The sequence below is a fragment of the Branchiostoma floridae genome, chromosome 3 (genome assembly GCF_000003815.2).
Source record: "Branchiostoma floridae strain S238N-H82 chromosome 3, Bfl_VNyyK, whole genome shotgun sequence".
NCBI lineage: Eukaryota > Metazoa > Chordata > Leptocardii > Amphioxiformes > Branchiostomatidae > Branchiostoma > Branchiostoma floridae.
Window position 1 is genome coordinate 2,326,608 of NC_049981.1, and position 11,833 is coordinate 2,338,440.

Below are 11,833 nucleotides of genomic sequence, written 5' to 3' on the forward strand. Positions count from 1 at the left end.
CACACTAATTCCTACAAACCCGTCTAAAGATGGCGCATACTTTTTGTCATGCCCTCTCAGAAAAACCATAAGAAATCCGCCATTAATTTGGTAGTGTCAATCTCTATCCGGCTATATACCCCAGTAGTACATTATTCACGCATTAGACTAACCTGTAATACCTCTTCAGTCACCTAGGGAACCTAGTGTAAAACATCAAGTAACATTCAATTTGGTTGATTTCAATACAGATATACACGTTAATGAAAACCTACCTGAAGGTAGCACAGTTTTCAGAGTCCACACTGCCACACTGTATGTTCTGCCGCTGATATTAGGTAAGCCAGACCGCGTTGTCGACACGGGACCGGTACAGACTAGTTAATACGTAACCAGATTGTCAGCAAAAAAAATTGGGGCAGGTCGACATTTTGCGTGCACGTTTGTAGACTTTGATACAAGAGGTGAAGTATAGGACGACCTCTTTCACGTGTACACTGCGTGATCGCGGTATTACAGGACAAGGGGCATTAATGGCGTGTCTATTAGATCAAGATCATGAATACGCCATTGTCGTCCATAGTCCTGTAGTCATAGTTTTTTTTTAGAGTAGCATTGTACTGATTGCTTTGTCATTGTTGCCATAAGTGGGACCGCGTAGCTCAGTTGCAGCATGTTCGGCTCGGAACCGAGAAGTCTCGGTTTCGAATCCGGCTGCCGTGTCACCGTGCCGGCTGCCGTGCCTTTGGGAAAGGCATTTTACACGACTTTCCTCACTTTACTCAGGTGAAAATGAGTACTAGGGCCGTCCCTCGGATAGGACGTTAAATGGAGGTCCCGTGTATGGGGAGAGTCATACCCCATGCACGTTAAAGAACCCCCACACGTGCGATGGTGCGGTAGGGAATCTCCCGAGCAGCCCTCGTAACCCCTGCTTCGCCTATTGGGTCAGTTAGTCCTCAATCATAGTGAGTATTGGGCTGGTCACAATCATGATGTTTCTGACCTAGGGCGAAGTGATGCTGTTACAGTTAACCCGTAACCTTAAGTGGCCTTCAGGTCTTCTTACGTTGAAGTAAAAACAACTGTACCGTATACAACTGTCCAACAATAAAAGTTCATTCTCTCATACTTATAATAAACTTGAGGAAACCTTTTATTTATTTATTTCATTATTGGTTTTGCTGTTCAGGACAGTCTTTCTTGAGTAGTCTTTTTAACGTGCTCAAGTTATAGATATCATGAAACACGGGAGTTTAACCCTCTTTCAGCGTAGCTAAAGCTAAGGGCACAACGTACGTGCAAATAAGTGCTGTCTACGTGCCAAAACGTGGGCAATCTTTTGGGATCCGTAAGTGGTAAGTACCACCTCCGTACGAACTCGTAGGAAATCCGACGAATTTTGGAGCACTCAGACACGCCGTAGGACTTTACGTGCAGGCCAAACTTTGTGTGCCATCGGGCTGCGGATTCGCCCCACGTACGCAAGTGCCAGTACAGGCGACGCGCCTGCCCTGTACAGCCTGAACGTGTTCAGAAATACATGGCCTCCCCCAAAAAACGTACGGACAAAGTGCACGTACGGCGGGTTGTGCCCTTAGCTTTATAGAAACACTATAATCTATATACATCGTGCGACCATCGGCATCGTACGATAGGTAACGTAGGGCGTTTTTGCCTATTTTGGTACAGCCATGCACGTGTCCTGCAAAGTTCAGCAGTCTTGCTACACCAGGTGGACTTGGTCCGGGCAACTCACCAGAAATAATGATGATGCTGATGATGATGATGATGATAACGAGGATGATGATGATGGTGATGATGACACACATCTTACATCATTTTCGGTGATTGGTTCTGTCACAGCCTGCCTGAAAATCATAGGGCATCAAAATCGTACGACGATCGTACGACGTGTGTGGACGCGCCCTAAATGTTCTCATTACGATCGATAACACAGATCCCGTCGTTTCAGGTATGACGATAGATGAGTGTGTGGTGTAAGGTTCAAATCCCATACCCAGGCTTCGTCTCCTGTCTATTGAGACAATTTAAAAATTGTTATAACCCTCCAGTGTTCCGGCGTTGCTGAAATAAATGTAGTTCTTCGGGATATAATCGAGTCGGAAATAACGTTCAACCTCCTTGTTACAATTACTGTAACTTTCCCAGTTTCACGGGCGAAAGACAGCAGATTCTGTCCGAAACTCCTAACCCTTTTTCCAGTTGCTTGTCAATTCGTAACTATTATTTGGAGTTACTGTGACGATTTCAGAATACGATTCAAATCTGAGTCCGCGTATCCCCCTCCCCCCCTCAGACCCCACTTCAATGGTAGGTCCCAACATTAATGAGTCCATAATATAATGGAAAACATTTAAAAACTCGCAATCTGCACATCGCTGTCCCCTAAAGTACCCCCTTGCTTTTCTCCAGCCGGCCTATGTAATTAAATTGCTTTTGAATGTCCTTTCATGTTTAAGCATAAGAACTCGCAGTAAACTTTGTCATTTTAATAAACATTACCGCCACCCAAAAATGCCATAAACCACAGCTACACAACCAGAACAAAATAAGTGAAATCAACCTAGCTCGTAAAAATTCTCCGACGTGCCCTAATGGACTAGGCGGGCAGGGTACACTCCAACCACCGTAGAGAGTCCTGGGAGCTCCCGGTGATATGTTTACTAGGCTAATGAGCCTAGCGCTGCAGGCGGTGGTGCGGACTGGACAAACCGGTCCTCACACCCCCGTCCTCGCCTATCCCGCCTGAGACAAACGAAGAGGTGAAAGTCTCCAGGTGTCCCAACAAACAAGGTTTTGCCACCGTTCCAGGTGTGACAGCAGGTACGTAACACTGTTTTGTAAGGGCACTCAAAGTAATGTTGTAAATACAGATCGTTTTCAGAACTTTTCCGCCGTTACTGTAACGGAAATCATCAAGAGGCACAACATAGCTTCGCCATCTTTAAAAAAGTGTGTTTGAATACCCACAAATTATGCGCTGCGGGTCTTTTTCTCTGATTCCATTCTGAACCTTACACGATGTTCGAACAGAGAATTGATTATACCTACGCACAACGTCATATCCGTCGTACGACAGCTTTACGACAGCAATGTTAGGGACTTATTGTAGCAGTTGTGCATGTGTCGTACGGTGGAGACAGTGAGTCGTCGCAGATCCTCGCCGTCGATTGGTTCTGCCATAGGAAAACCTTGTGACAAGGAGTCCCGCGACAAGTGTCACTGTGTCTTTTGTTTGAGTTAGCTGGAAAAACATTTCGTAATTATTGACATCAAACCATGTCTGTACGTGACAGAATGCATGAAAAGAAAGCATGACTCAAATTCAAACTTTCAACGCAACACAACAACAACTCACCACCAGACTGCACTCAAATTCATATTCTGTATACGTTTTAGGTGTGTTTGTGTGTGTGCGTGGTGGGGAGTGGGGGCGATGACACATTAAAGACCCGAATACGTAGAGGAGGGGAGGGTAGCTTCTTACACCATCTTGACGCCTCCAGGGAATAACATAATTATAGTAGACTATTATCAACAGATGTGGTACGAATGGAAGGTTTGTTCCATGTTTCTCCACAGTACAAAGCAGTAGATGTGTTCATGCGTTGAATCAGGAAGTGTGCAAACTTCTTAGACTGATCTGCTCGACCTTCACCTGTTCGGTCTACGGAAGGTTTTTGCACAAAATGTCAAACGAAGGGACAAAAGAACGAGGAAAGTGGGCTGTAGGGACGTTACATATGCCATATAGAAGGAAGATGAGGGTATACGTTGATTTCAGTTTTTCCTCGTTTCAAAATCTTGCTGGCTAAGCAGATATTTCCTTTGGGGGGGGGGGGGGGCTTATCCGATATCATCATCATTTTATCCCCGTTCAGCCGAATACATGGTGAACCCCAACTATGGTGTCCCTGTAGGACCATAGTAATATGGCGTGCTCCCCTCGGGCAAGACCTAATTTATGGAAATTACCTGACTGAGTTTACAACGTAAGTCAACTGTAAGTCATAAGAAACCTCGTAATAATTTTGAAAGTAGACTGAAAGCTATGAACTCAATGAGGTAAATAAGACACTGTTTAATTCCTGATGAATGTTGTTATTGATGCTGATACGTAGAGCTAAATATAGCCGCACAAACAATCCGTTGCAACGCCTCAGGCAGTTTTTCACATCATTTGGGGGCATTTCAGTCATCAAAAATACAGAATGCTAATCTATCTATCTAGGCTAAGTCTATGCTTTACAGCGTTGACTTTCAAAACACCCTTCTAAGGCTTTAAATCGATTATAAAGCATGTATTGGTTCAGAGACATATACTATAATTATGCTGTTGCTGTCCTCGCCAAACCATTAGAACCTATACGGCCACAGGTCAAGTGAGAGCCCACCGGCAGTTCTGTACATTCTTAAGCATATGTCACTCATTTAAAAATAGCCATTCCATGTCACAACTTTAGTCAGCTGAAGCATATGGGCTGAACTAGACACAAAATATTTACTACGTAGTCGGAACTTAGTACCCGTTCTTCTGATTGTTGTTCCGCCCATACAATGGCGGTTGTTGTAACTTATAGACAGTCACGTGACTGCCCCTGGCTCAACAACGATATATATCTTACTCGTCTCCTGTGACAGGCGTTGTCTGTGCGACCATAACGCACTCGTTTGTTCTCGTCATCTGGAGAGAAGTAAGACCAGTTGCTTTGAAAACAATCCTATCTTATCTTCGTTTGTCGCCTGGAGTGACCCCTCCCCCAACATATGCATGGCCGAACTTCGGCGAAACTCTCTGTTCAAAAGGCACTGTGCCTTACGTGTAATGGTTAAAAGCAGTGACTCTGTTGAAATACTCCCAGACTCTACTACATTTTGTACCTAACACTGACATCAGTGCCACCCCCCCCCCCCCCCCCGCCCCCTAGCTTCCCCAATTAAATTTAACATGGTCGGCTTCCGCTGAACCCTCAGTTCGAAAGGCGTTGTGCCGTTAGGCAAATATTACGTTGGCCTTGAGTGCAATGACTAAACTGTGCGAACTTAATGGGCCCTTTAAGAATCCTCTGATGACAATTGCGTCTTCAGTATTCACAGAGTCTTCCCAAAATAGTGGATCATAGCAGTCCTGAACCGCTGAGCTATTGTTAGGGTAGGGTTTCCGACGACAGAGACAAGCATAGTCATTAACGCGTACGTTACACGGTTGGTGAAATTAGCAATAACAATTCCGTTTGACCTTCGTTCATGTCCCCAGTGCCCCCCGGTCCCCAACATGGCGAACTTCATGAACCCGCTTTTCGACAAGGTCAGCCTGCTGAAGAAGGAGGCAGACGACCCGGAGTCGGCGTCATGCCTGCCCTGTACGGACGGCTCCGACCAGGAAGAGGAGGAGGAAGAGGAGGAAGGTATTAAATCTGCCATATTGGTTTTCCTACACCGGGGTGTAGAGTTTTTGTGCTGCGTTCAAAAGAAAAGTTTAACCTTGATAAGAGTGATTTATACCGATTTATACATATGAAATTTCAAGCTTTCATAAACGAATATTTTAAGGAATAATTGAAAACCTTGATTGGACATTTCTGCCCCACATGGCTAAACACATATCACAATTTTGTTAACAATCATATACATAATTGTGTACAAATAAACGTCTAATCTACATCAGTACATTCAGGTAATTGCATAAATGTAGCTATGTATATATGTATTTTTAATTGGTTAGAGTTGGTTTGTCGATGGCTGTAAGGAATGTGAATTTCTATTTACTATTCCAGTACCTGAAGTGGGGAAATGTACTTTTAAGTTATTCTATTCGGCTATGTGTTAAAACACATAGCCGAATAGAATGCATGCTTCTATCGCTATCATACAAATAGCAATCTACAGGAAAATGTACTTCATCTTCTGCGTTACCTAAACTACAAACTACACTAATTTGTGCCATGATATAGTTCCAGCCACGTGTGCGACCCCGGCAGAGGAGGTGGAGAAAGACCCCCTAGGTCACATGGTGTCTGCCCACACCATCGCAGACATCATCATGGACAAAAACACGGAAATGCCGCTCACGGTGGGGGTGTTCGGCGGCTTCGGCTCCGGAAAATCCTCCTTCCATGCTGCCGTCAAAAGTACGTGCGCTGTTACGTTCATAAAGCTTAGACATTAGACAATATCAAAACACTTAGCATGACTTGGTAAATGACTTTATGAAAGAATTGATGAAACTAAATTGGGTAAGTTTCGATCTATTTAAAAGGTTTATAACACCAGAATGCAACAATTCTCCTAAGATGCTCCTTTCACGCTGCCGTCCAAAAAAATTTCGTGCATTGTTACGTCCATGTAGGTTAAACAGACGGGCTCACAATATCAAAAGACTTGAAAGTTTTTGTGTTGGTATTAAAATGACTTCATGAAAGAAATGATAAAGCCAAACTGGGTAAGTTCTGACCTATTCAAAGTGTTTATAATTATAAGACCAGATTACAACAATTCGTTATTAACTTCAATGGTAATAGTCTCATATTCAATGAACACAGATATTGCACTAGATATGTAATTGAACACCAGACCGACCAAGAGCATACTTCCAGCTCTTGGTTACTGCCACCAGGTAATTGCATTAAAAGTTGATTATCACTCCGATGACGTCACAGTGAACAGTCACTTTGATGTCATTGGTGTCGATCAGGAACACTTTAAGTGCTGGCTTACACACTTGGCTATATAAAGTTTAGTCTTCATGTGTAATGTTTAAAGACAATTCAGTTTCTACAACTGTATAAAATATAGAGATTAGTTCCGGGTGTTTCTAGTGACATCCATCACTCTTCTTCGGCCTCACGACAGCGCCAGCGTCACTGGAGAAGACGGATGGCGTTGACTCAAAACCTTAAGAAGTAATTCCAGCATTCAAAGCTTATTCATTTGCAGCGAGGTAGTTCTCTTCTTAGACCAAAAATAATCTCCAAACAAATGTTCGGGTTTGTGATCTTCTAGAACTAGCATACTTTATGACTGACTTAACGCTCTGCTTGCAGAAGAGGTTCTGAAAAGGACGTCGCTTGTCCAGCATTATAAAAAGAAGATCGACGAACAGGGAGTTTCAAAGAAGAAGAAAAAGGAGAAACCGAGGAACCTTCTTGAGCGCCTCGACTTCTACATCATCATGATTGTCTACCTAAGCCTGGTTTGTTTGCTTGTTTGTCTGTTTATTTCGTTGGTGTGTGTGACAGGAGCTTAACTCCCAACCATGGTCTGGAGAGGGTCGGGAGGCCATGATCAGCTATGTGTGACAGGGCCTTGACTCCTAACCATGATCTGGAGAAGGTTGGGATGCCATGGTCGGCTATGTGTGACAGGGGCTTAACTCCCAACCATGGTCTGGAGAAAGTCGGGAGGCCATGATCAGCTATGTGACATGTGTGACAGGGGCTTAACTCCTAACCATGGTCTGGAGAAGGTCGGGAGGCCATGGTCGGCTATGTGTGACAGGGGCTTAACTCCTAACCATGGTCTGGAGAAAGTCGGGAGGCCATGATCAGCTATGTGACATGTGTGACAGGGGCTTAACTCCTAACCATGGTCTGGAGAAGGTCGGGAGGCCATGGTCGGCTATGTGTGACAGGGGCTTAACTCCCAACGATGGTCTGGAGAAGGTCGGGAGGCCATGGTCGGCTATGTGTGACAGGGGCTTAACTCCCAACCATGGTCTGGAGAAGGTTGGGAGGCCATGGTCGGCTATGTGTGACAGGGGCTTAACTTCCAACCGTGGTCTGGAGAAAGTTGAGAGGCCATGGTCGGCTATGTGTGACAGGGGCTTAACTCCCAACCATGGTCTGGAGAAGGTCGGGAGGCCATGGTCGGCTATGTGTGACAGGGGCTTACCAACCATGATCTGGAGAAAGTTGAGAAACCATGGTTGGGTATGTGTGACAGGGGCTCAACGTAAGCATTGTTTTGGCTCTATGGGTTCCTTACCTTTTCGCACTACTGTCTATAGTATGAAAGATATTTATGATTCTGTTTCATCCATTATGAGCTATAGTCTGGAGAGGTTTAAGTGTGGCCCAGGGGGATTAACATCGCGTATTTGCCTCCCGCAGGTGACAGGGACCATCGTAAGCGGTCTGATGTACCCGGCGGCCTTCTACTACCTTCTGGCCGGCACCGTTTCCGCGGTGTTGCCTATCGGGGTGTACTTCCGGGACTACCTCGGGCAGGCCGCGCGGCTGGTGGCGGCTAAGCTGCCGGGGCTGTTCGCCAAGTCCAGTCCCATGTACCACATCCTCCGCACCTACCTGGACGTGCCGGTAAAACCACTGGATCAGGAGCTGGTCAGGGAGCAACCGGAGAGAAGAACAGACGTAAGTGTTGTCCCTTTTGTCTTGTTTGGTTTGGTTGTGATCAGTACTATCACTCCTATACACATAAACCTATAAACGTTCCGGAGAATCCTTTGGATCGGGAGCTGGTACGGAATACAACAATAAATTAAGAGACGGACAGGCGTGTTTTGTTTGTATCCCTATGCTTTATAAGCTGAAATCTCAGTCCTACACACGTAATTGTACTTCTTTGAGAAGACCCTGGACTTGATCTGGAGCAATCGGAGAGGAGAACAATGATCTTGTTAGGTAGGAACCTGTGCGGATTAGTGATCTCACTCATCAGCGCACATACTTCGTTTGTTTGTTTGTTTGTTTGTTTGTTTGTTTATTGGGGATGCAACAGTACATGACAAGCGGCAGCCAGGCAGCGGCATGGCTGGTAGCGGCTGCCACTACAAACAACATAATACAAATAATCCTACAGCAAAAATGTCAACATATACATGTTGTCAATATATACATATATATATATACTTCAGGGATCAGGAGGAGAGACGGACAGACGAAAGCCTCCGTCAGCTTTCTTCTATCTCTATATCCAACATTTGACGACCACACTTGCAAATAACCCAAAGAATTTCTTTCTTCCTTCTTTTATTGACATCTTTGTGTCTGTCCATTCCAGGTAATCTGGGTTGATTTCAACGCCTGGGTGTTTTCCGGTTGCAATGTATTGTGGGCCGGGATCGTCACCAGGCTGTGTGATGAAGTCGAGGCTCACGTTGGCGCGAGAAACGTTCGTCTGTTTCGGTCCATACAGGTTGGTCATCGTCCTACGTACAGGGCGTTTCACCTCCTTAGATTTGTACCATTTGATGCTGTTGATCATGATTTACTTGTGCATTCTCATCAAGTCATGTCCATCTCTAAGAAATGCCACTTTCTGTATTAGCTTGTGTCATTGAAATGATTGTGGCATAGTTTCGCTCGTTGATGTTTGGCATGTTTTCATTGGTTGAGGTGTGGAATTTTTTTATTGGTTGATGTGTATATTTTCGTTGGTCGATGTGTCGATGTGTGATGTCTCTTTGGTATTTGTGTAGTATGGTTTCGTTGTTGGATGCTTGATGTGTGAGATGTTTTCATTCGTTGAAGCGTAACATATATTTTGTTAGTTGATTTGTGAGATGATATTTTCAATGCCCATGTATTCTTCTTGGTACTATTTATTATGTTTTATGTCAAATGAGTCGAACCTAACCGTTCTAGATACTTCCAAAACCAGTGCTCAAGAAGTATCTTTTTACAATTACACATGTTAATAATTGTCACATATATGACTCCTGTAGACGTTTCTACCATCTAAATTAGCCCCAATTAGCCTGAGTCCCATTCGATTTCTACCGGGGCTCCTGCCCTCGCTGCCCTAAAAATCGTTTGGGGTAAAAAGAAAAATGAAGGAAGCGAGTGCAAGGAGAAATGGTACCCTGGCTATCGGGACATGATACTTGCAAATACAGACTGTAAAACTTAACTCTACAATAGACCCCTTTCCAGTTACGGCGGCAATTTGGGATATTCCGGGGTCATTACTCAAGTTAGAGGGGCCAAACTACCACAGAAGATGTGCCTACCTATACTGTATGTTTTCAATCCTTGCCAGACTCGTTTTGGTGAAATGACACCATAAAATTCAAAATGGCCGCTGTAACTGAAATGGGGTGTATTTCACTGATCTGCAGGCCAAAGCGGAGGCGGCTGCTGCCCAGCCCACCCAGCGGATCCTGCTCCCTAAGTGGTTCCGCCTGCTGGCGACGCTGGTGATCGGCGTGGGGCTGGTGGTTCTGGCCGCGCTGGGGATCGATACGGACGCGTTGGCGAATGGAGAGTTCCCCGCTGGAGTGGTCTGTTTCTGTTTCTTCTCCATAAACAATTGAATATCAGTGACCGCCTTTGGGTGCCAAACACCACTTATGTATAAGCAGTGTAAGATCGGACTGTAAGGTTTGACCCTCTAACACCGGTATGGACCCTTAGTCTTTTCGTATGGGCTTGACGCGTGGTTCTCCAGCTTTACATTCCATCCGAGAAGACGTCCCTAACCAAAGCTAATATGTACCAATTTTCAACTGATTCGATTGATCAAATAGGTGTAAAGCATCTCTCACAAGGGCGAAGCAACCATAGCCAATAGATTCTAAGTATAAAGCCCTAACCAAAGCCAACCTTGCCACTTAAGGTCCCGCTTGTCCCGCTGCTGATGGGTGCGCTCGCTAAAGGGAAGAGCGCCGTGACGTTCGGCAGGAGCATGGTGAAGTCACAGTCCGACAACATCACGTCACTCATGGCGAGGCCGGGGTTCGCCGAGCAGCTGGGATTCATGTCAGAGGTACGTGACGTCACCGACTATCCACCATATTGGTGACACGTGACGTCACCGTGTAGCTCCCATGTTTGTGGTACGTGAAATAATGCAGAGCAACGTTGGCGATGCATGACGTCACTGAGTAGCCATCATGTTGATGATACGTGACGTCATCATGTAGCGGACCACAAACATCCGGTATGTACCGGATCGTGGTGGCGGTCGACGTTTGATTGATTGATTGATTGATTGATTGATTGATTGATTGATTGATTGACAGGTTAAGAAGGAGGTCCAGACGGTTAAGTCTCTGCTAGCGTACCTGGAGCGGACCACGAACATCCGGTACCGAATCGTGGTGGTTGTGGACGACTTGTCGGACTGCCAGGAGGACCGCGTGGTGGGAGTGTTGCAGGCGCTCAAGGTGCTGCTGTCTGACGAGGACGCCAACATCATCTCCATCCTCTGTGTCAATCCTAAACAGGTAAAATCATCTCCATCTTCTGAGTTAATCCTAAACAGGTAACATCATCTCCATCTTTTGAGTCAATCCCAAACAGGTGACATAGTCTTTATCCTCTGAGTCAATCCTAAAGAGGTATACGTATTAACTAACATCATCTCCATCCTCTGAGTCAATCCTGAAGAGGTAACATCATCTCCATCCTCTGAGTCAATCCTGAAGAGGTAACATCATCTCCATCCTCTGAGTCAATCTTAAACAGGTAACACCATCTCCATCTTCTGAGTCAATCCCAAACAGCTGACATTGAGTCAATCCCAAACAGGTGGCATAGTCTTCATCCTCTGAGTCACTCCCAAACTAGGTGTCTTCATCCTGTGTGTCAATCCTAAACAGGTAAAATCATCTCCATCTTCTGAGTCAATCCTAAACAGGTAACATCATCTCCATCCTCTGCGTCAATCGTAAACAGGTAACATCATCTCCATCCTCTGCGTCAATCCTAAACAGGTAACATCATCTCCATCTTCTGAGTCAATCCCAAACAGGTGACATAGTCTTTATCCTCTGAGTCAATCCTAAAGAGGTAACATCATCTCCATCCTCTGAGTAAAGAGGTAACACAATCTCTATCCACTGAGTCAAACAGGTAACATCATCTCAATCTTC

The 11,833-nt window shown here is 45.1% G+C and overlaps 1 protein-coding gene across 2 annotated transcripts; it reads left to right on the plus strand.

Moving 5' to 3' along the window:
• The first annotated feature begins 2,695 nt into the window (after positions 1–2,695).
• On the plus strand, positions 2,696–11,242 carry LOC118412549 (kinase D-interacting substrate of 220 kDa B-like). Of its 2 annotated transcripts, none has more exons than XM_035815470.1 (9): positions 2,696–2,826; positions 5,261–5,411; positions 5,958–6,134; positions 7,047–7,195; positions 8,112–8,372; positions 9,022–9,156; positions 10,079–10,240; positions 10,576–10,725; positions 10,982–11,242. In XM_035815470.1, the coding sequence occupies exons 2-9, from the start codon at positions 5,279–5,281 to the stop codon at positions 11,225–11,227; spliced, it is 1,413 nt and encodes a 470-aa protein (XP_035671363.1). In that variant the 5' UTR covers positions 2,696–2,826; positions 5,261–5,278; the 3' UTR covers positions 11,228–11,242. The 2 variants fall into 2 exon arrangements, with proteins under 2 accessions (XP_035671363.1, XP_035671364.1); XM_035815471.1 differs by having other exon boundaries at positions 5,261–5,406; positions 5,956–6,134.
• Positions 11,243–11,833: the final 591 nt, after the last annotated feature.